Raw genomic sequence first — 25,813 nt, 5'->3', positions numbered from 1 at the left:
GTGCATATAAACCAAGCAAAGCAAAGGAGTGAACAGTGAGACCGCTCAGGCCAGGGCTCGGGCGACAGGATTTAGAGCCTGAAAGTACCAATTGGAAAGACCCACAGGGTCCTGGAGGGTGCGCAAACCCACACAACTGGGAACCAGCACCAGGGAGGCCCAATTTACTTGTGGAAAGCGGCAGAGGGGACAGAAATCTGAGAGAGTGGAACAAACGCCATTGCCCCTCTGACCCCACCCCCACATACAGCATTACAACCCAGCAACTGGGTTGCTCTGCCCTGGTGAACACCTAAGGCTCCACTCCTCATACATAACAGGTGCGAAGAGACCAAAACATTATGGCTCAAGCAGAACAGCTCAAAGCCCCAGAGCCAATACTTCTAAGTCACCAAGAGATAGCTAACCTATTAGATGCACAGTTCAAAATATTGGTGATCAGGATGCTCACAGAACTGGTTGATTTTAGTCACAAATTAGAGGAACAAATGAAGGCTACACCAATTGAAATGAAAGGAAACGCACAGGAAACCAATAGTGATGGAAAGGAAACTGGGACTCAAAACATGGGAGTGGACCAGAAGGAAGGAAAAAATGACCAAACAGAAAACAATGAAGAAACAAGAATTCAAAAAAGTGACGAGAGGCTCAGGAACCTCCAGGACATCTATAAACGCTCCAACATCCAAATTGTAGGAGTACCAGAAGGGAAAGAGAAACAGTCACGAGTGGAAAACTTATTTGAACAAATAATAAAAGAGAACTTCCCCATTCTGGCAAAGGAATTAGACTTCCAGGAAATCCAGGAATCTCAGAGAGTCCCAAAGAAGTTGCACCCAAGAAGGAACATACCAAGGCACATCATCATTACATTAGCCAAGAGTAAAGTGAAGGAGAGAACCCTAGAAGCAGCAAGAGATAAGGGGACAGTCACCTCCAAAGGAGTTCCCATCAGACTGTCAGCGGATTTCTCAAAGGACACCTTACAGGCAAGAAGGGGCTGGAAAGAAGTATTCCAAGTCATGAAATCCAAAGACCTACCTCCAAGATTGCTCTATCTAGCACAGCTTTCATTTAGAATGGAAGGGCAGATAAAGTGCTTCTCAGATAAGATCAAATTCAAGGAGTTCATCATTACCAAGCCCTTACTATATGAAATGTTAAAGGGACTTGTAAGAAAAAGAAGATAAAAAAGATGAACAGTGAAAGAACAGCAAACTCACAGTTATTAACAACGACACCTAAAACAAAAGCAAACTAAGAGGACAGCTAGATCAGGAGCAGAACCATGGAAATGAAGATCACGTGGAGGGTTAGCAGCAGGGGAGTGGGAGAAGGGGGGAGAAGGTACGGAAAATAAGTAGTATAGACAGTAGGTAGAAAACAGATAGGGGGGAGAGCAAGCATAGTATGGGAAATACAGAATCTAAAGAACTTGTTGACACCTGGACATAAACTAAAGGGGGGTAATGGTGGGGGAGGGGTGTGAAGGGTGGAGGGGAATGAAGGGGGGGGGAATGGGACAAGTGTAATGGCACAATCAATAAAATATATTTTTTTAAAAAGGAAAAAACCAGAAAACTCTCTATTAAATTGAAGTTAAAAATATATATCATTGTCAAATATAAAAGGGGATTTTGTCAGAAAAAAATTAGTCACATCTAATTTAAAGAGAACACAAGTAAATATTAGAGAGGAATATATATTTAATTCAGAAGAAGTTCAAAGCATGAGTACACCAATTAACCTCAAAGAAATCTGGGGAAAAAAAACCTTATTTTCTTCTGCAAAAATCTCCAGTCCTAATGGTCTTATTGGTGATTTAGTTCCAAAATACAGCATAAGGTAGAATAGCAAGAAGTTGCTAGAATGATTGTTCCAGACAATGATGTAAATGCTTTGCATATTGTTTTCCTTAAATATTGCATTAATATTAAAATGGGCACTATTTATTATCCCAATATTCAGATAAAGTAGAGATGGAAATTTTCAAATTCATTAAAACAATAGGAATAGGGCCCTGGCTGGTGTAGCTCAGTGGATTGAGCACAGGCCTGCGAACCAGAGGATTGTGGTTCGATTCCCAGTCAGGGCACATATCTGGGTTGCAGGCCGGTTCCCTGTAGAACAGTTCCCAGGAGGGGGTGCATGAAAGGCAACCATACATTGATATTTCTCTCCCTCTCTCCTTCCCCTCTAAAAGATAAATAAAATCTTTAAAAAAAACCCCGAAACAATAGGAATAATCTTGAAACCAATCTCATTCTTAGTAAACATTTAAATAAAATATTGACAAATCAAATTTAGTTACATTTGAAGAATCACTAAGATTAGAAAGTATACAATACTAGCATTATTAATAAAACATTTTAATTGATATTGGAATAGCACTTAATTGTTAAACATACACTCCTAATGTAAATACTTATTTGGAAAATAATTATTTATAGGTGATATACCCTTAGTAAATAAAAACCAACCACAAAAGAAAGCCATCAGTTCAATAGAGTTCCTCAGTGAGGGGCCCAAATATAAAATAAAACATAAAATAAACAGATTTCTTATAGTCATTAATATGGTATTTTACTGACAGATCTTTAAAAAATAAACTAGTGGAATAGACTAAAATCCAGAACCAAACGCACGGGTTTACCAGCTGATGACAATAGGAACAGGGCAGTATATTTGGGAAAGAAAGTCTTCCCTCAATCCATGGTGCTGGGTTAACAGGATATACATACGGAGTATCAATTCCAGAAAGATGATCGCTGAAAGTACAGAAGGTTAAACAAGAAATCTTCAAGAAAAACATGGCAAAGTATTAGATTATCTGCTATCCATCTGGAAATGGACTTGTGTGTAGAACACAGAGAGAATGCCTACCTATCGGTAATAAAAGGCACAATCCAATACAAAAATGGGCAAAAATCATGAACAGATACTACACAAAAGGGGATAATCCAAATGGCAAATAATCATTTGAAACTGTGTTCAAGTTTATCAGGAACAATCAAATCCAAATCACAATATGAATGAAACCAGACCACCTCTTTACACCATACACAAAATTAAACTCAAAATTGATGAAAGATTCAGCCCTGGCTGGGTGGCTTGGTTGGCTAGAGCATCATTCTGTGCACCAAAGGCTATGTATGGGTTTGATTTCTGGTCAGGGCACATACCTGGGATGCAGGTAAAATCCCTGGTTGGGGCATGTACAGAAGGCAACTGATAGATATTTTCCTCCCTCTCTCTCCTCCTTCCTCTCTCTCTCTAAAATCAATAAACATACACTTGGATGTATATTTATTAAAATTAAAACTTTAATTAAAATGCATTATTTAAAAAAATTTAATTAAAAATGGATTAAAATTTTAAAAAATGGATTTAAATAAACAAATGGGAGTACATTAAAAAGGTTCTTCTCAGCAAGATGCATAAGAACCAACCCACTGTAAGGGAGAATTTTTTTTTGCCAATAATGTATCTGGTAAGGGTTTAATCTCCAAAATACACAAAGAACTAATACAACTCAATGCCAGGAAGAAATACAACCAACTTAAGAAATGGGCAAAAGACCTGAATAGATACTTCTCTAAAGAGGATACACGGATGGCCAATAGACGTATGAAAAAATACTCAACATCACTAATCATCAGAGAAATACAATTAAAACCACAATGAAAAAAAACCCACAATGAGATATCACTTTATACCTGTCAGAATGGCTGTCATCAATAAATCAAAAAACAAGTGTTGATGAGGATGTGGAGAAAAGGGAATCCTAATGCACTGTTGCTGGGAATGCAGTCTGGTGCAGGTACTGTGAAAAACGGTATGGAGTTTCCTCAAAAAATTAAAAATGAAACTGCCTAATGACCCAGTCCTTCTACTTCTAGGAATATAGCTGAAGAAACCCAAAACACTGATCTGAAAGAATATAAGCACCCCTGTGTTCATGCAGCATTATTTACAATTGTCAAGATTTGGAAGCAGCCCAAGTGCCCATCAGTAGATGAGTGGATAAAAAAACTGTGGTACATTTACACAATAAAATGCTTACTTGGCAGTAAAAAAAAAAACTTAACCTTCTGCAATAGCATGAATGGACCTGGAGAATATTATGCTAAGTGAAATAAGTCAGAGAAAGACAAATCATACCATATGACTCCATTTATATGTGAAATATAATGAACAAAATATACTAACAAAATAGGAACAATCCCATAAATCCAGAAAATAGAGTGAAAGCTGTCAAGAGGGGAGAAGGGTTGGGGAACTGTGTGAAAAAGATATAGGGATTAAGCAATTAAAAAAACACACACACACACCTCACAGACATAGTCAACAACATGGTGATTTCCTGAGGGAAGGGGGTTGGCTGGGAAGAGGTTGAAGAGGGCTAAGGGGAGACAAATGGTGGCAGAGAGACTTGACTTTGAGTCATGAGTTCATGCTGTAATATGAATGTGCAGATGGTATATTACAGAATTGTATGCTTGAAACCTATATGGTTTTATGAACACACCTCACAGACATAGTCAACAACATGGTGATTTCTTGAGGGAAGGGGGTTGGCTGGGAAAAGGTTGAGGAGGGCTAAGGGGAGACAAATGGTGGCAGAAAGAGACTTGACTTTGAGTCATGAGTTCATGCTGTAATATGAATGTGCAGATGGTGTATTACAGAATTGTATGCTTGAAACCTATATGGTTTTATGAACTAATGTCACTCCAATAAATTCAATTAAAAAAAGAAGCTATAAGAAAAACCATACAATGTGACACCAACGTACTTCAAAAATGGCTTAAACAAAATGATCAAGTATTAACAATAACATAAAACCACCAGAACTCTTCTTACACTGTTGATGGTGTATGATTTGGTACAGACGCTCTGGAAAACTAAAAAACAAAACAAAACAACCTGAATAACATTGAATATACACAACCCTAGCACCCAGCAACTCCTAACTGCACATCCAGCTGAAAAATACAATACATTCACCAAAAGACATGTTCAAAAATATAGAAGAGGTTCTATTCATAACAGCCCCAAACTGGAAATAACCTAAATGTTCAACTATAAAATGGACTAACTGTGGTGTAACACAATGTGGATAAACACAATGAGAGCACAGTGTTGAGAATGAGACTAAAATATCCATGAATATATTTTACCATGTTGAGCAAAAGAAGTTATGCAAGACTGACTGTATACTATAGGAATCTATTATACGAGATTCATAAAAAGCAGAAAGTATGGTGCTGGAAGTCAGGATAAGACTTACCGTTCAGACCAGTAGTTATGCAAAGGAAGTATGAGGGGGTTCTAGGGATACTGGCAATGTTGTATTCTTGATCTGGGTGAGTAAGTGAATGAGTGTACTTTTAGAAATTCATTCAGCTGTTTGAACTGAATGGTTTGTGCACTTGTTCTATGTTATGCTTTCATAAAATGTTTACATTAACTAAAAAAACAATCAGTTAAAGTAATGAAGAGTTCTCTAAAAATAGCAACAAACAAAATACCCAGTTTAGCAAGAAATTTATGAGGATAGCGATAACTATAAAACAATTATACATACCATATTACCATTATCCTTACTTTCAGTATCAGGTAACTTATAGGGTCAATGTACTTCAAACGAATAACCCAACAGAATTTTAACTTGAAACAATACAATGATTCTACAGTTAATCAAAAAGTATAAAAAGGGGAGTACTTAAAAAATATAAGAAGTCATAATACACACAAAACTATAATCATTTAATCAGTGACACAAAATAATCTATAAACCATATTATATACTGTATTTATATAAATTTAATACAGGTCCAAAATTTGACTTTATACCTTTATGGTTAGCTGGGTTTCATAATTAAGATATTTAGCGTTTTTTAAAAAGTAACACAATGCATATATCATATAACTCTAAGTTGAATCTAAAATTTCACCCTAATTAAGGACATTATTGCTTTTCAAGCAAAGTATGAACGTTTATACCAAATGAGATAAGGACTCACAGTCTCTTGTCAAACCAGGTCAGATTTTGCCATGAAATGGGTTTTGATGCCAAACTTAAGGGAAAAATACTGGTTGGTAAGAACCTTTTGATTTTAGAATTATGAATACAAGATTATGCATTAGTATAAAATAAGAAGAGGCATTGTAAGTAAATGTATGGGGGAAGAGAAAACTTATTTTAACCTATTAAACTGAGTCAAGTGGTTAGATATTTAGGGGGAAAAAAAGTACATTCTTATTTCACACCAGATACCAAAACAAATTATATACGGATTAGAGCTAAGTACTCATTTTAAGAAAATCAAGAAATAACAGCCTAGAAACCAATGATGATATAGCTGAATATACATGTATTTTTAGTAAGAAATAAGCATGGTATGGAAGATATGACAATTTGCTGGCAGGAATTAATTTTCTGGCAGAGTTTGGCAAAATGTATCGAGATCCTTTAAAAATACCCACTCATTTTTTATTTGGTAATTCTAACTGTCTAAAATGTCTCCCAAGGAAATAACGAATAACCTACACAAATACTTTTTTGCAAATATGTTCACTACTTTAAAAAAATAATAGCTAAAACCTGAAATATTTAATATTATTTGAGGTAAAAAAGCATTATAAAGTTATATTTACAGTATAAGTTCAACTATGTAGAAAAAATAATTAGGAAAAAAGACTAGTAAACTATGTCAAAATGTTAACCAATGTTTATAAAAAGAAAAAGTATATTCAAAGAGGAAGCATAATAATGGAAGTCAAAAGTTCATTGGTTAACACTGGTTAACTTCAAGGTGGGCCTGCGGCTGAAAGATGGTGATGTGAGAAATGGATGGAAGCAGAAAATAGTAACAAGTCACTGAAATTACTCCTCTCAGAGTTTAAATCTGTCTCCTAATAGTCACGACATCTAGCCCTTGGCTGAATGCTAATGGATGCTTTTTTCACGTACAGTTTCAACATACTAGAGAGTTTTAACAATATCCAGGGCTAAAATAACTAAATATTTTAACTATAAGACTTTTCAGATTTGGCATACACTGACATCAACCACTGAGTAATGTACAAAATAAAAGAGTATATACTTAAATATAGTTGTAGAAGTAGCTACAAGTTTGTGATATACTTTAACCCTAAAATGCCATCATGAGGCACTTGACTGCTGAAATAGGTTTCCAGGTAGAATACTACCATTAAGTCCAGCATGCCTGAACTTTTAAGGTAAAATGGAGATTGTGTTTTGCTCTTGGACATAAATGAAGTCTCCAATTCTTTGGACACATCTAGTGGCTGCTAGCTACTGAACTAAGAATCTTGAAGAAAGTGACTTATTTGTAAATGAATTCTTAGTAGTCAGCACATATAAATGCATAATAATTGAATGAAGAGAAAATCTATAATTTTCAACCTTATGTGGACTCCTGAAAAAGTATGCAAGAATTGACTTGCAAAGAGATTTAATCAACATATCTAAATGAGAATGACTGCCAATATGAAGGAATTCAAACTTTAAGTTAATGAAAATATTTATTCAAACCTAACTGCATTACAGTATCAAGTTGAATTAAATAAACATTAACTGTATGATATTTAGTTCCTTAGGGATAGACTACTGTCACATCATATAATTTTTACAATACAAATTTCTGCTGCAGTAAGTGTCGGCAATTAAGATGTTACTTCCACATGGAGAAATGTTGTTTTGAGTAGGATGGATTTAGTTTTTAAAGGCCCAGTACAAAAAAAAAAGTTGAGGAAATAACTTTTACATATACCTGTAGGAAAAAAATCTTAATATATTGATATTTAACCAAACAGAAAACACTTGAGAGAACATACTTTAATATCTAGGCACAATTGGTCAAGTACTAATTATAATTTCTGTTCTCATTGAAAGGTTTAGAGCAATCCATCAACTTGACTGATGTGTTAAGTCTAATACAGAGAAGGCACCTCTCATTTCCCTTTTTGAGAGTAACTATAACATTTTAAGGAGTACAGAGACAATGCACTAACAGATATAGTTACTTAACAGCCCATTTTAGGAGAAACATTAAATATAAAACTATGATTTCTCTTCTTATGATGGACATGGCTTTCTAAAAGGACACAAGAAAATAATCCTCCACATAAGCTTTAAAATAGAATACAAGATTTAAATTAAATGTGCATTGGTCACTACTATGTAAGGAGGTCTAAGAATTAGTGCAATTCTTTAAATCCCCAGTACTTAGGGGAAAAGTATATACATCCCAAGAAATCTCAACTAGTACATAACCAAACATTTTATGGCTCAACAGTCTAAACACTCAAAGTTCTGTGAAACATCTTGAAACTTATAACCAAAAGATGAGAACACTCAATTGGTTTACAAAAGTCTCTCTTTAAAACAAAGAGACCAGAATGATCAGAAGAAGTATAAATTTCAGAAACATAATCTTTACTGCAATGATAAGAAGGGGTTGTAAAGTATTCACTGCAGGAAAAAAACAAACTGTTATTTCCTGATCACTTTACTATCATTTGAGGTGATTATCACTTTTTACTATTTAGTGGCTATATCTTTAAATGTCTTGTTGGAAAGTTACTGAAGGCAACTTATAAGGAAAAATATTATTTCCCCCCAACAGTGAGAAACAATTCCAGACAAATAAGCCTCAGAATTGGGGATCACAAGTCAAAAAACACAGTGTGAGAACATTGGGTTGATTTAACCTCTATTTCAAGAGTATTTACAAAATATTTACAATATGCAATTATCAAAGCTATACAGTTTTGCAGATTAGCTTTATTTACATTTTTGCAACTTTTTTCCAAAATAAAAATATACCAGGCAATTCTATTTACAAACTAGACAGCTGTTTCTGAAACAGCATGATTTAGATATAAAGTGAAATTTCAGTATGATGAAAGTGCAGGTCATACTTTTAGACTTTGTAAATATCTCATTCCTTACACTCATAGTTTAAGGGATTTAAGGGATATGAGTTTTAAACAGCTTTTGTTCTTTTATGTTCAGAATGATTACTCATCGTAATGCAAGGATAACAAAAATTTGTCCACATCCATTCCAGCTGGAAATGAACTGGGCAGCTTCTTTTTCTGTCAAAAAGAAAAAAAAAAGTGAAATAAAAAAGAGAAAGAAAAAAATAAACCTAAGTTAACAGTGAACTCAAGGTCAAAAACTTTGTTAAATCACTTAGAACTTTTTATCTGGTTCTTCCACATACTAAAATTCTTGACAAGTGTTTTTCAGTTCATTATTAAGTTTCACAGAGAAGTAGAGAAAAAAATATAATAAATTCAAAGTTAATAAAATAGACTTCCAATTGTTCTTCCAGCATTAGCTTAGGTAGGACAAAAGACATTATTTAAATCCAGAGTATATTAATGCTGAATGAAATGAGATAGGATATCCTTTCTACAAAGTACCCATCATTGCTAAACTATAAACCTTAAAAAGCTTTACTAAGATTTTACAGTAACAGGTACTTTTTCAAGTTCCAAACATTTAACATACACCAGGCACTGTACAAGCACTACGTTTAGCTCTCACAGATATCAGGTAAGATGTGTGGTAACCTTCTGTTACATGATGCAGCTGAGACTCAGAGAGGCTGTGGGCTTAATCACAGTCACAGAACCAGCAAGCAGGGGATGCAGGACTCAAACCCAGGCTTGCATGGCAGCGAAGCGAAGACTCCTTCCCTGATGCATATTTTGGACACCTTTATTTCTATTCAATCCACTTACTAAATGGCTAAACAGGTTAGAAAAAAATGGGTTTCATTATTAATACTATCCCTGCATTGCCTTTTTAAAGATAACCGTGGTTAAGGAAAAAAACAGTTTTTTTTTTACACTGTTTAGTTTTTACACTGTTCCACATATTAACATCTATAAGATCCCATGAAAGATATAGCAGGACATGTGGGGAAAAAAACCAAGATGTAGAAGTTAAAAGTAGTTTTTTACTTCATGATTCCATGTACAATAGTGGCTTCCCAATTTTCATGCCTTATGTCACCCTCTATCCCCAAATTTGGATCCTACTATGACTGATACCAAAGCCACCTTTTCCCAAGGAAGATGTATATAAATAAATGCCTTAGCAATTATTTTGAAAATGCTGTTTCACCTAGACGACTCTTGGTATCACACTGGCTGAGAGACACATCTATACTACATTTTTTTTGGTCAATCAAAACTCAAAGCTGTTTCCCTAGATATTTAGCGACCTATGGCAAACAAATGTTCAGCTCTCTGACCTGAGCATCGAAGGAAGGGCAAAGGTATGATTCTGAAATTAAGACTTTCAAACTTGCCTTAATTCTCTTCTTTTTCATTGGTATTGATGAACTGGAAAGATTTTTATTAGAAGTACGGGAGTTCCGCTCACGCTCCTCTAATTCTTCAATTTTCCGCTTTTTTGTGGTGTTCCTTGAAGATGCTCTAAATTGTTGAGTATTGTCTTTTAGAGGAGTTGTTGAAGTAGCCCTAGAGATGGCTGCTCTGGAGAGAATCATTAACGTATGGGCAGCCATGTTCACACTGTTCTCACTTCCTGCTTCACTGGCAGGGCTGCAGGCTGGCAAGTCTGGGGTGACAGGAGGGACCATTACTTTGGGTGTGCTACTGTCTTCGGTGAAACGCCTGCTAGAGGGGACCTTGATACCATCTGTAGGTTCTTCTTTATGTTTTTCCCCTGCCACAGAGCCAGGCGTCCGGGGTACAGATAAATGAGTATTGTCCGTAAGCCTATTTACTGGGCTATGTCGCTGAGCATCTGGTAACATTTCTGTGGTGTGTTTGCTTAGTGGGTTAATCAAAGAACTGGCAGATTTGGTTTGTTCCTGTTTTAGATCCTTCACAGATGTACCCACTGAAATGACATTTTTACTGTTTGAGGCTGTGCCTTGTTTTTTGGTTACTTCTTGCAGTGAAGCTATAGTTTTCTCATTCCGTAAACCCCCATTTTGCTGCCCATTAGACAGTTTTGAAATTTCTGAAATTTTCTGCCTTTCCACATCACTGCATAATTCATTCTCTTTATTAGCTGTTGCTTTATGGAAAGATTCAAGTCCAATTTCTGTTGGTGAAACTTTTTTTTCTGACTGAACTTCTTTTATGGTGGTATGTCGGCTAATGGCAGATTCTGATTTAGATAAAATCTTAGGCACAGGAGGTTTCTCTCTCTCTCTTTTGAGAGTATTAGAAGAGTGTTTCAAGGTTGAGGACATCATGGGTGAGTCAAGATTAGGAAATGAAATGTCACTCCTTTCTTTGTTTTGGGACACTGTCTTCTGGTTTGTCCTCTGTGTATCTGCCACAGAGGAAGCAGCGCTATCAAAACAGAGCACACGCCTGTGGCTTTCGAATGGCTTGCTAGTTGGAACTACATTCTCTACTGAGAAGGGAACTGCAATTTCTTCCAGGTTCTTTCCATGATCTGTTGCCATATTCTTATCAGAAACTTCAATTCTTTAAAAAAGAAAAAAGTTATTTTTAGCAATGTTAACAAATCATTTATGTTCTATATCTGTGCATTCAAATAATCTGACAGAAACTTTTTTTATGCTCACCTTTGGGCATGACATCCAATTAAATGATTTGATGAATCCACCATATTATTTACCTGCTTTCCTGGAATTATAAATGAATTAATTAGAAAAGAAAAACATTCTTGAAAGAACAGTATATTCCTCTGAGAGAAAACAGACTATGTGGTATCACACATCGTAAGAAAAATTTTAAAGGCAGCTAAAGTACAAATGAAATATTATCAAATATTAAGTTTAAAAGCACCTCTTTAATATATACAAGACAGTTACTCATCCATTAGGGAGGTTTCAACTTCAGGCAAATATTATGAACCCCATATTTGGAATTACAATGCTCAATATAGCACTTAAGAGTCTTACTTAGATTCAGAAAGATACTAAAAATCTGTCCATATAACTGTCATGTCACTTAGATGAGATGTGCTGGAGTTTAATAACTACATTTTGATTTCCATGTAGTTTATGTGACAGAGTAGTAAGACATGAAGCTAGAAAGAAAAGATCATGAAGGCCCTTATGTATTATGCAAAAATTCTCAATCAAGAGAACCCTTGAGAATTTTAAATATCAAACATGTATGACTAGACTAATGTTTTAGAGTTACTCTGCAAATAGTATAGAAGATGAACTAGAACAGAAATTCTAGTTAGATGTAATTAGATGGCTCTAGATATTCCAGGTAAGAGACTATGTGGATCTTAGAGAAAGTACAGGGCATTCACCTATAAAGGAGGTGGATATAAAGAGTAAAGGAGGAATAAAGAGTAAAGGAGGAATCAATGGTGACATTAACCAAAGGGGCAAAAGTAGGCAGAGCAGGTCTCTGAGGAAGAAAAGGTTAAATGGATATGTAGAGTCTGAAGGTCTCAAGACACAAAAAGTTAGATGAAGAAGCACAGCATAATGGTTCCAGAAGCTGTCAGTACTTAGAGGGAAGTACAGTAAGAATAGAAAATGTCACTGGTGACCTCATTTTAAACAGTTTTAGTGGAAACATGAGAAAAGAATAATATAGATAAAGAACAGAGATAAGAGGTGGTAGGGATAAAAGACTGGCAGGTGAAACAAACCTAATGAACTTTTCACCCAGGGAAGAAAGGGGCCAAAAACAAAAAGTTGAAGACATACAGTACATGGTTGGGGTCATGGCCAAAAGGCAACCAACTGGTGTTTCTCTCCCTCTTTCTCCCACCCTTCCACTCCAAGAGTATCCTCAGGTGAGGGAAAAATAAAGAAACAAAAATAAAATAAATGTCTTCTAAATGGCAGTGAAGGGGAAAAAATTTTAAGTGGTATCAAAGGGCCTGGTATCACTTCTAAAACAGTGCTAAGAAGCTCATGTGTAAGGGCAGAAATGGATGGTGAATTAGATCCAGGGCTGGAGGGTAGCATTTGGCAGGGTACAAGAATGTGGATATGAAGGTTTTTAATTGTACTGGGAAAAGTAACTGCTATGGTAGATTGAGGGGTCTAGCCGGCATAGTAAAGAAAAAATATAGAAAGAAACGGAAAGTTCAGGTAAAAAGTGAGGATTGAAATAATAGGAACTTCTCATTGGTGAAGGGATGTTCAGGGGCTATATGGAAATGAGAGTATCTTAAAAAAATTATTTATGTTTAAGAGAGAGGGTAAGGGAGGGAGAGCAAGAGGAAGAGAAACATCAATTGGCTGCCTCTCACACACCCCCAATTGGGGAACTGACCCACAACCCAGGCATGTGCCCTGACTTGGAATCAAATCAGTAACCTTCTGACTCGAATGCTGGCGCTCAATCCACTGAGCCACACTATCCAGGGCAGAAATGAGAATATCTTGAGAGAGGTTAATTGAACTTTAAAAATCATATAGGTCTACACTTCTGGCCAAGATGGGGGCATAGGTAGATACATTTTGCCTCCTCACACAAACAAAAGACAGAAAACAATAAATTTAAATATAAACAGAACTGCCAGAATACGGAACTGTATGAAAGTCCATCGACCAAGGAGTTAAAGAAGAAACATTCATACAGACTGATAGGAGAGGCGGAGATGGGCAGCTGGTGTGTAAAGGACATGATACAAGGTGCAGACTGGGCAAGCAAGGCAGCAGCTGGTGGTCCCACATTTGCCTGCAGATAAACCAGAAGGAACAACTGGGGATTGAGACAGATGCGTAAGCCAAGGTTCCAGTGCTGGGATATAAAGCCTCAAAACCTCTGGCTGTAAAAACTTGTGGGGGCTGAAGCAGAATAAACGTCTACCCTCACCAGAGAGTTCATTGGGGAGTCACATGGGGTCCTAGAACGTACACAAACCCACCCACCCAGGGACAGCACCAGAAGGGCCAAATTTGCTTGTGAGCAGCAGGGTAAATGACCGAAAACCTGCCAAGCAAGCAGCATTGTTCTCTCTCTGAACCCTGCCCCCGCATACAGCACTGCAACACAGCAACGTGGGTTGCCCTGCCCTGGTGAATACCTAAGGCTCTGCCCCTTACAACATAACAGGTGTGCTGAGACAAAGAAATATGGCTCAAATGAAAGAACAGAGCAAAACTCCAGAAAAAGTGCTAAGCACAGTTCCAAACACTGGTAATCAGAATGCTCCTAGAAATGGTTGAGTATGGTTGCAAAATAGAGGAAAAGTGAAGGCTATGCAAAATGAAATAAAGGAAAATGAGCAGGGAACCAACAGTGAAAAGAAGGAATCTGGGACTCAAATCATCAATTTGGAGAAGGAAAAATAAACACTAAACCAGAACAGAATGAATAAACAAGAACACAAAAAAATGAGGAGAGGCTTAGGAACCACCAGGACAACTTTAAACGTTCCAACATCCAAATCATAGGGGTGCCAGAAGGAGAAGAGGAACAGCAAGAAATCGAAAACATATTTCAATATTGAAGGAGAATTTCCCCAGTCTGGCTAAGGAAATAGACTTTCAGGAAGCCAGGAAGATCAGAGAGTCCTAAACAAGTTGGACCCAAGAGTAACATACCAAGACACACCATAATTAAATTACCCAAGGTTAAAAAGAAGTAGAGAATCTTAAAAGCAGGAAAAGAAAATGAGACAGTTACCTACAAAGGAGTGCCCATAAGACTGCCAGCTGATTTCTCAAAAGAAACTTTATAGGTAAGAAGGGACTGGAAAGTAGTATTCAAAGTCATGAAAAGCAAGGACCTACTTCCAAGATTACTCTATCCAGCAAGCTTTCATTTAGAATGGAAGGGCAGACAAAGTGCTTCCTAGATAAGGTCAAGTTAAAGGAGTTCATCATCACTAATCCCTTATTGTATGAAATATTAAAGGGAATTATCTAAGAAAAAGAAAAGGATCAGAACTATGAACAGTAAAATAACAACAAATTCACAACTCTCAACAACTGAACCTAAAAAACAAAACAAACTAAGCAAACTACCAGAACAGGAATAGAATCACAGAAATGGAGATCACGTGGAGGGTTAGCAGTGGTGAGGAAGAGGGTGGAGAATGGGGGCAAAAGGTACAAGGAATAAGCATAACTGGTAGGTACAAAGTAGACAGGGGGAGATTAAAAATAGGAAATGGAGAAGTCAAAGGAATTATGTCTATGACCCCTGGACATGAACTAAGGTGGGGGGAATACTAGTGGGAAGGCAGGGTGGACAGGGATAAAGGGAAAAAAAAAATGGGACAACTGTAATAGCATAAATAGTAAAATACACTTTAAAGTAAAAAAATCATATAGGTCTAATAAGAGTAAGTGAAAAATTAAAGATGAAGCTATGGAAGAGGCTGAGTGAAGTAAAAATTAAAGATGTGAAAGTGGAAAAGGTCAAAAAATTCAGAGCGTTAGGGTGCTTGGTAGGTTAGCTACATGGGTATGTTGTCATCCACAAAGAGGAAAATTTGAGGTAGAGAAGCCTGAGAACTGGATGCAGCATTCATCAAGGCTCTGGATGAAAATCGAGTTGTGACTCTGTACATGGTATCTTTGGCCAGCAAAATCCTTTAATTTTGTAATCAATACCACATCACACTTTTCCATTTACAAATTATGCATTCTTAAAATGCAATTCTTGCCCTGGCTGGTGTGATTCAATGGACTGAGTGTGGGCCTGCAAACTAAAGGGTTGCCAGTTTGATCCCCAGATTCCCAGTCAGGGAACATGCCTGGTTTGTGGGGTTGTAGGGTTGTGGGGTTTGCAGGCCAGGTCCTCACTAGGGGTTGGGTGAGAGGCAAGCACACACTGATGTTTCTTTTTAGAAAAAAATGTTTTAGAGATTTTATTTTATTTTTAGAGAGGGGGAAGGGAAGGATAAAGAGAGGGAGAGAAACATTAATTTGTTGTTGCCAAGTGCAAGCCCACTATGGGGGACCTGGCCCACAACCCAGGTATATGCCCTGACTGGGAATTGAACTGGCAACCCTTTACTTCGTACATGCGCTCAATCCACCAAGCCACACCAGCCAGGGCTGATATTTCTTTTTATTCCAGTAACACTGAAATATTCTCTTACATTTAGTTTTGTGTTTGTTTTGCTTTTCACTTTTAGATCTTTATTCACCTTGAATTTCACCTTTGTATATGGTACACGGAAGGGAGCTAATTTTTCTTGTACTAATACTCTGGTTTTTCACCAGATTGTATAAATCCTTCACCTTTTAATTTTTTTCTGTAATATACATATACAGTCAATAAACTTCATTTATTAATCCACCGTGTCCCCACTGATTTCTGATGTTACTTCCTATAAGTATGTGGTCAATTTCTAAACAATTTTGTCCCATTTATCTTTATCTTTTTCTTTAAATTATTGCAAAAAAAGCTTTAAGCAAAGAATGGGTGATTACCTGTTAGCAATGGTGCAAGTATTGAAAAAGAAAATAGAGGGCCCTGGCTGATGTGGCTCAGGGGCTGAGTGCTGGTCTGTGAATCAAAAGGTCGCTGATTCGATTCCTAATCTAGGGCACATGCCTAGGTAGCAGGCCAGGGCCCTGCTAGGGAGTACATGAGAGGCAACCACACACTGATAGTTCTCTGCCTTTCTCCCTCCCTTCCCCTTTCTGAAAAATAAATAAAATCTTTAAACAAACAAAAAAAAACCCCCACCAAAATAGAGATGGTGTTGCAAACAAATCAAAGACATAAAGTTGACATTAATGAACTTAAAAATGTACCTGTACAAGGCTTATTTCTTAGTCCCTGAGTTTTCTGAGATTTTTGAGAGAGAGGGATTTGAGGGATACTTCTATTGCATACAGGTGCTGCCAAAGGCATGTGAAGGACCTACAAAAGGAAAGGACGTAAGTTATACTATGTTTGAAAAGCATCACTGCACCATTTTTAGTTCATAAATCTTACCTGCTGAGGAGGAGCAGAAAATGTATTTCCATTCTGTCCAACCACAGATACAGGTATCATTCCTACCATTCCTTGGAGTACAGGCTGCACTGGAGAAGCAATTATTATGGCAGATCCTACGGCAAAGCAAAGCAAAACAAAGCAAACTCAATAAAATACGGTTTTCTTTCACCAACATAAGACAGCAAAATGATTACTCATCTGAAATAAATTTTCTAAAATTGTAATTCCTTTGCCTTTATAATTTACCCTTCTTTTTACAAAATTAGTTCAGGAAATGCAACAAAGCTAACAAATTAAGAAAAAGTGAATTTGAGTATTAAAGTGGTTCTGGCACTTAGTCAAGAGAAGTATTATAAGCAAGCATAAGATTCTACAGCCAACGGACAAGATGGAGACGTAGGTAGACACACTGTGCCCCCTCACACAACCAAAAGAAGTACAATTTAAAAACAAAAACCCACAATTTAAAAACAAAAAACCAGAACTGACAGAAAACAGAACTGTATGGAAGTCCCACAACCAAGGAGTTAAAGACGGGCTCATCCAGATTGGTAGGAGGGCGGAGATGGGCATATTGAAAGGACTCACAGCAAGGCAGCGGCTGGCAAAGTGGCAAAGTGGGCGGTCCCACATTTGTGCACAGATAAACCAGGTGGTACAATTGGGGAGTGAAACAGACCTTGCAACCCAGAGCTTCAGAGCAGGATAATAAAGCCTCAAACCACTGATTAAAAACACCTGTTGGGGTTGAGGCAGCAGCTGGAGAAACTCCCAGCCTCACAGAAGACTTTGTTGGAAAGACCCACAGGGTCGTAGAATGTACACAAGCCAACCCACCTGGGAATCAGCACCAGAAGGGCCTAATTTGCTTGTGGGAAGCGGGGGAAGTGACTGCAAGCCTGCAAAGAGCAGAGCAAATGGCACTGTTCTCTCTGGGACCCCTTCCCCACATACAGCATCACAACACAGCCACGTGGGTTAACCCTCTCAGGTGAATCCTAAGGCTCCACCCCTCACTAACAGGTACTCAAGCAAAAAAAAAAAAAAAAAAAAAAATTAGGTCCAAACAAAAGAAGAGATCAAGGTTCCAGAAAAAATACAACTAAGCAACGAAGAGATAGCCAACCTATCACATGCAGAGTTCAAAACACTGACAATCAGAATGCTCACAGAATTGGTTGAATAGGGTCACAAATTAGATGAAAAAAATGAGGCTATGCTAAGTGAAATAAAGGAAAATGTACAGGGAACCACAACAATTCAGAAAAATGAGGAGAGGCTTAAGAACCTCCAGGACATCTTTAAACGTCCCAGCATCCAAATTATAGGGGTACCAGAAAGAGAAGAGGAAAAGCAACAAGTGGAAAAGTTATCTGAAGAAATAATAAAGGAGAACTTCCCAATTCTGGCAAAGGAAATAGAATTCCGGGGAGTCCAGAAAGCACAGAGAGTCCCAGAGAAGATGGACCCAAAGAGGAACACACCAAGGCACATTATAATTACATTAGCCAAGATTAAAATAAAGGAAATAATTCTAGAAGCAGGTTTATCCATAAATAGGTTTATGGAGAGAAAAGTTAAGTTGTGTCTTGAAAGTCTCTCCAGCCCTGGTTGGCGTGGCTTAGTGGATTGAGCACTGGCCTGCGAACCAAAGGGTCAGTAGTTCGATTCCCAGTCAGGGCATGTGCCTGGGTTGTGGGCCAGGTCCCCCATAGAGGGTGCGTGAGATGCAACCACACATTGATGCTTCTCTTTCTCCCTCCCTTCCCCCCTTTCTAAAAATAAAATCTTAAAGAAAAGTCTCTCCAAATAGATAATTCCTTAAAAATTAAAATTATAATAGATATATTTTTAAAAATTTCCTACAACATTGGGTTGTAGTAGGTATATCCATAGCTATTTGATAGTCTTTTCTCTTTTGTAGTTTAGAACGTGATTAGAACATAATGGTGAAAAAATAAGAAAAAACTGTAAACCACCAAATTCCATAGCTTATTAGATTAAAAAAGTTTGAATTAGCTACAGAGGAGATATAATCAGACGTGTCAGAATCTTTTCTCACAAAAGGGGGAGGGATTTGGAGGAACAAATAGGAAGGACACAGGGATGAGAACTAAGGGGGGTGGAATTGGGAGGGAGGTGGGGAGCAAGGGGTGGGGAGGCTGGGATGGGAAAAATAGACAAAAAAGTGTACTTGAAAAATAAATAAAATTAATTTAAAAAAAAGAATCTTTTCTCACACTATCTAAGTCTTATTACCACCTAGTAATAACTACATACATAAGAGAAAGTAAATCCTATTTCACAGAAGTAAACTTCCATATATCCCTCTTTTTAAAAAAAGGCTTCATTTATTTTTAGAGAAAAGGAAGGGAGAAAGAGAGAGAGAGAGAGAGAAACATCAATGTGCGGTTACCTGTTGCACACCCCCAACCAGCCCACAACCCAGCCATGGGCCCTGACTGGGAACTGAACTGGCACACCTTCTGTCTGCAGGTGGGCACTCAAATCTACTGAGCCATACCAGGCAGGGCCATTTCGGTATGTTCTTAAAGTTACCTTGTGAAAAGTTGGGGGACACAGCTTGGTTGACAGCAAATACACTGTTCGATCTTGGTGGTGTCTGTAGTTGAGGTGGTGAAGGTTGGGCAGTTATAGGTGCAGAATTTCCAGGCAACACTACAACATTAGACCGACTTACAGTTGTCCCTAAGACTGTTGGATCAGTCACACAGGTAGCTATCAGAATGTTATTTGAATTGCCAAAAGCTGTGCTTGTAGCTGGCATCAACTGTATATACCCTCCATCCTTGGAAACACATGGTGTAACACTGGCTGAAAAACCAATGCTGTCTTCACTCTGAGTGTTGTTTTCTGCAGTATCTTCAGGTTTGAGCGCCAAAAGGCTTTGTTCCACTGAGACTGAATCTCCTTCAGTAGATGTGATAACACCTGCAGTTTCTTCTGAAGACAGACATTTAACTAATTCTGCATTTTTGGCAGGTGATTTAGCAGAAGACAAAATTATAGTTGGCACGTTTTCTCCACTGATACTAGAAACAGCACTGCTAAGTTCAGGATCTGAGGAAACAAATGAATCATCACTGATGATAATTTTGAGAGAGACAATATTTGCTGCATCTATCTCTGTTGAGTTATTGCTAGCAGGTTTATCACTAGTATTTTGGGACTCAGGGTGAGACTCTACCACTGAAGAACACACAGATTCTGAAGGAAGAGAATGTCTATCTTCTACAAGATTACCTTCAGGAGGCATCAATGTAACCTCCCCACAGTTATCATTTTCACCTAAAGAGAGAAAAATACTATCTCCATCTTCTTTTACAGAAGGTGATGGCTCATGTGAATCCAAAGGAACTTTGTCAGAACTGGAGGGCTGAACTTCATGTTCTGTACGATTTAACTCAACACACGATGAATCACTAGATGGCTGTTTAATTGAAGATATTGAATCTCCAAGACAAATTTCTACTTGTTGTTCAGATACATTTAAACCTGAACTTTCAACAGACACAGATAATATTTTACTTTGAAGTGAAGAATTATCTTGGCAATCTGAAAGTCGTTGTGATGTTACTGGTAATACATCATTAATTTCAATTTTACTCTGGTGAATTTCTCTAGAACCTGGTGACTTGGAACCATGGAAATTAGCTTTCAGTCTTCCTGCATCGTTCAAACTTTCAGAAATTTTAGATGGCTTTCCAGTTAATGGTATATTTGGGGATACAAGTTGAGAACTTTTCCCAGAGAGATTTAAGTTTTCATTTTTAGTTTCATCACCAAGGGCAACAAAGGAAGTTACTGGTGTATCAGAACAATCTGGCTGTAACTGGGATTCATTCAGCACATTTGGAGACAAAGAATTCTTTTCAACTTCTATAGCCATTTCAGTTTCAGTGGACATCTGACTGGTATATAATTCAGCACAATGCTGATTACATTTGGCATCAGAATTTATTCTTTGGTTAAAGTCATTCAAACTAGGCACAGACTCAAAGGTAATATCAAGGTTACCCTTCTGTTCAGTAGGTACAACTGTTTTCAAGGTCTTTTTTTGGATGCTAGAGCCTAGCTGAGAAAAATGTTCCTGGGGTTCATGTCTAAGCTCTTCATGGTTGCTGTCATTCTTCAAAGCATTTGACGTGTCTTCATTTTGGTAAGATGTACATAGTGGGGGTTGACCAGATTGATCATCTGCAAAATATTAGGAGAGTAGAAAGATATGGTGAGTATGTACAGCTTTCTGAGGCAGTCATGTTTACCATAAAACCTATTTTTTCATGAAAGAAACTAATCATGGACATACCAGTAAGTGACAGTTTGATATAAAAATCATTATCCACCATTTTCTGAGTATGAAAACACAGGTACTTTTTTTATTACTGGTGCCTTTTTAAAGAAGTGCCAAATTGTTTTCAAGCTTCTTGGAAAACAGATGACAGTGAAGGACTTATATAGGTTTAAGAACATCTAATATTTACCAGTATGTACAAAAATAAGATGACGGTTCCAAACATGCAGTTTTCTTCAAGATACTCAACTTTTCTAATTTTACCATTTCTACTAACCTTACTTTATGATACATTCTTAAAAGTGAAATGGGGCCCAGTACATTTTGCACAATCAACATGTAATGCTATTATGTACTGCTTAATATTCAACACACATTTACTGAAAATCAACCATGTTTGGTACTGGGAAACAAAGATGAATGACCTTGGAAAAACCAGTCTAATAAAGGAAGCAAATACAGAACAAAAAGCAATAAAAAAACATGGTAAAAACTGCAAAAGTACAGGAACAAAAGGCACCTCTTTCTGCTTGCTGATGTGAGAATGTGTTATAAAGGTGTTAATAAAAGTGTGACAGCTGGAATAAGAAGAAAGGGCATTTAAGAAAACAATACAGCACTGATACACTGTGTCATACAGCATTCACACTTTAGGACAGAAAACAGTACTAATTAACAATATAAAAAATATAGGGAAAAATCCAGAAAATGTTTATCAATAATCATGTAGTTCTGTTCATGTGACAGTGGTAAAATAATAGTGGTACAGAGCACACCTGCATCCTTATTGTGGGGAGACTAGTGGAGATTACACCCAGGCCAACTAAATTCAGGAGTAGTCAGTTTCAATGAAGCAGGAAGACCTTCTGAGAAAATAAGATCTCAAATTTCATTTTGTGAAGGGTAGATCTTAATCGAGGCACAATCTTTCATGCACACACACTTAGAGAGAGAAAGATATACCCCATTGTAATCCAGCAGAAACAATTACTTCGGCATGGCTGGAGATAGAAATGGATTAGAGGTGGTACCACAGTGGTGTAAAGTTTAGCAAGAACTGCTGATGCTAAACTGAATAATGTGAGGGAAACCAGGATAATGGTTATCTCTAAGGAACAAGGATGGAGGAAATATTGATTTGGAAGGAAAGGGAAGAGAGGTTTTGGTGGTGCTGGTGGTGTTCTTTTTTTTTTACTTAAGAGAGGGTTACATGGTATTTGCTGGACTTACAACTCTATGAGCTATATACATTTTTTATTGTGCACTTCTGTACATGTGTTACATTTTACCAAAGTAAAATATGAAGAAAATTGGCAAATATTTAAAAGACCTAAAATGGACATATTCACTGTCTTCCCTCATTCAACAAGTAGTTCCTGTGGGGCAATTATGTGCCATACCGGTACTCCATGGCAGGCAGAAACAGAAGGAACTGAGTTAGTGGGCACAAAGGAACATTACTAAAACCTCATAAAATCCTTAATTCAAGACTATTGCACACAATTTCCTCTAAATAAGTGAGATATGGATACTGAGCAGTCAGCTAAACTTGCTTACTAGGCTGAATGATTAATACCACACACTAACCTTACATATGAGGGATTTGAATTTGTGGCTCAAAAAAAAGTCAATTATGATATAGACTTTGGTCAAATTGGTCAACACTATTAATATCAAATTGTGCATGTTAAGACTCTATCATAAAATGAAAGAGTAACTACTAAAAATTCATCTTTTCAAAGTACTACAGGCTGGGGAGTGACTTTCTATTTATTTTTTCTAATGACGAGAGAATACTAGAAATACAAAATGACCTATGTGGTAATTTGAACAATTTCTAAATTAAACAATGTTTTTTGCCTTTGAAATTTTGAGACTGACATTAAGGTTTGGATTGATGATATTAACAAAGTCAAATTCTTACCAGATTCTTCTGTTTTAAAAGAACCTTTAACTGCTAGATTAGTTTCATCTGCTAAGACTACATTGGGATTGGTTTCCATATGCTGACTGGACATGCCTTGTGATAAATTTTTATTATTCTTTGTTTTACCTGTTAAAAAGGGAATAGGGAAACAATTGGTTAAATGACCAAAATGAAAATGAGCATCAATTAATGAAGCTTGACAGTGGTCAAGCAAATGTTAAACTTTGGTTTTAATTATTGGTGTTTTGGATGTTTTTAATATACTGCTTTTTATCAATGACCAGAACAAAGATTTTTCTACCAGACCGGTAGTTCTTAAACTTTAGCCTATTATCAGAATCACCTGAGGCGAGGGGCAGTCCTGAATTTGAATTTTTAACATGTTCTCAGATAACTATGGTACTGCTGGTTGAAAGACTACATTTTGCACTAGGCCATAAGATTGAAGCAAATAGTCAACTTTTTGTATTCCTTTTGTTCTATCCAATTGTGTTTGGTATAATGTATGTATAGCAGCAGATTTCAACACATTTGTTTTGACTGGCAAAAATGCCCACGAAAAACAAAACTAAAACTATTCAACACTTTTACAACTTAGCTAAAGTTTCTTTAAGAAAATACAAAACAAAAAAACCACAAAATGCCTTTCATATCCATATAATGTTTAATAAAAATAGAAACTGTTTTCAGATGCTCTGGGGAATGTTGCATCATTTTGCTTAAGTTCTCAAAGAAACGAAGAAAGTTTTTTCTTCTAACTGCCTTGAAAGAAACAGTCTTCTTACCATAGTCAAAGAGGTCAAAGAGTGCCTGAAAGGCTGGATCTGATTCTGTCTGTTCCAATATATCTTGTATAGCTTCTTCAGACATATGAATTTCACTCTACCAAAAAAAAAAACAAAAAAACCTATTTAAATTAATATGGTTTAATACCAGCAAAATATATTGCAAAAATTAAAATAAACATAGGAACTATATATACATATGAATATAAATGAAAACATGCTTAAAGTGTACAGCATAATGACTTGACCTACATATATTGTAAAATGATCCCACAATAAGTTAATATCTCATGTAGATTAAAAAAAGAAAGAAAAAGAAAAGTTATTTTTTCCTTGTGAGACCGCTTAGGCTCTAATCTCTTAACAACTTTCAAGTATACCATACAGAAATATTAACTATAGCCATGTTGTACATTAAATCCCCGGTACTTATTTATCTTATTACTGGAAGTTTGTACCTTTGATGTTCATCCAGTTCTCCCACTTCTTACCCCCTTTACTTATGGTAACCATGAATGTGATCACCTTTTCTATGAGTTTGGTTTTATAATGTTCTCTAATCTGTTTTTTTTTTTTACATTAGCTTATTGTACACTGCTTTCTAAGTTCTCCGAATACAAATTTAGCTCATTCCTTTTAGCTGTTTGCTTCAGTCTCTTCATAGTAAATGCTATCTTCAAATGTCAGACAATCCTTGTTTGCCTGCTCATATATAAAATTACCATGCCATACTTAAGTTACCTGAAAATTCTTGGCTGAAAGTGGGAGCTTTTCAATTACAATATAAGCAGTAGAATAATCTTACAGAATCATCTAAATTTTGGGTTTTTTTCCTTTCAGTGAGTTATGTATCTTGCTGGAAGAATTCATGACAGTTTTTCTGGGGGACAGTGTGGTGTGGGAAGGTATGGAGTTTCACTAATTCCTAAAATGTGCACCTTTGCACCCTAGTTGTAGCCCTATCTTATCCTTTATTTTCAAAAGTAATCGTGTCAAGTCTTTTCAGACTTCTGTGTGGTAAAGTGGCTTTTACCTGAGCTTTGCCTGTCCTGCTAAGTCAGGGACAACTTGTCTATTTCAACTTGCAAATCAAATTTTTTTCCTGTCATGTCCTCTTCTTTGTCCTTGTGGTTTAAGCTTAAAAAAAATTTCCTATACTGTCCTTTCAGTAGTAGGATAAAAAACTCAACCAATTCCCACTTTGGGCCATTTAAACTTTTTCTAATTTTCATTTACAGTAAATAAAGCTACAGTCAAAATCTTTATCCAGCACTTGTTCATTTCTTGGGTTAAATGCTACTCATTGGAATTACTAGGTCAAAAGATACATATATTTAAAAGTTTGAGCCCTGGTTGGTATGACTCAGTGGACTGAGTGCTGGCCCCTGCAATCCAAAGAGTCATTGGTTTGATTCCCAGTCAGGGTACATGCCGGGGTTGTGGGCCAGGTCCCCAGTAGCAGGTCTGTGAGAAGCAACCACACATTGATGTTTCCCTCTCCCTCCCCTTCCCCTCTCTAAAAATAAAAAACAACATCTTAAAGAAAAAAAGTAAGTACTTACAAAAATGAATTTTATTTATTTTTAGAGAGAGGGGAAGGCTGGGAGAAAGAACAGGAGAGAAACATCAACATATGACTGCTTCTTGTATACCCCCAAGAAGGCCCACAACCCAGGAATATGCCCTGACAGAGAAGAGAGCTGTCAATCCTTTGGTTTGCAGGCCTGTGTTCAATCCACTGAGCGACATCAGCAGGGATAAATAAAATGAAATTTTGAGAACTCTTGACAAAGCAGCCTTCCAGAGAAGTTGTATAAGGATGCCTTCTCTCTTTTGTGTAACAATGCACATGCCCTTACAAATAATGGG

General features: G+C 36.8%; 1 protein-coding gene across 2 annotated transcripts in view; it reads right to left on the bottom strand.

Annotated features, from left to right (window-relative positions):
- Positions 1-5,773: 5,773 nt before the first annotated feature.
- Positions 5,774-25,813, bottom strand: part of LOC119058839 (protein NPAT) — a 70,066-nt gene continuing 50,026 nt past the window's right edge. Inside the window, exons 11-18 of one of the 2 annotated variants that reach the window (XM_037158310.2) lie at positions 23,945-24,041; positions 23,157-23,285; positions 19,477-21,135; positions 16,915-17,030; positions 16,731-16,839; positions 11,607-11,667; positions 10,350-11,505; positions 5,774-9,126 (exon numbers count right to left, since the gene is read on the bottom strand). In XM_037158310.2, coding sequence (XP_037014205.2) covers positions 9,049-9,126; positions 10,350-11,505; positions 11,607-11,667; positions 16,731-16,839; positions 16,915-17,030; positions 19,477-21,135; positions 23,157-23,285; positions 23,945-24,041 — 3,405 coding nt within the window. In that variant the 3' untranslated portion in view covers positions 5,774-9,048. The remainder of the gene's footprint in view (positions 9,127-10,349; positions 11,506-11,606; positions 11,668-16,730; positions 16,840-16,914; positions 17,031-19,476; positions 21,136-23,156; positions 23,286-23,944; positions 24,042-25,813) is intronic. The other variant, XM_053670427.1, reaches the window with a different exon arrangement.

This window comes from Artibeus jamaicensis, unplaced genomic scaffold (genome assembly GCF_021234435.1).
Source record: "Artibeus jamaicensis isolate MK-2021 breed Jamaican fruit bat unplaced genomic scaffold, CSHL_Jam_final contig_585, whole genome shotgun sequence".
NCBI lineage: Eukaryota > Metazoa > Chordata > Mammalia > Chiroptera > Phyllostomidae > Artibeus > Artibeus jamaicensis.
Note: the sequence above shows the minus strand (reverse complement) of the source record. Positions and strands in the feature narration are given on the sequence as shown.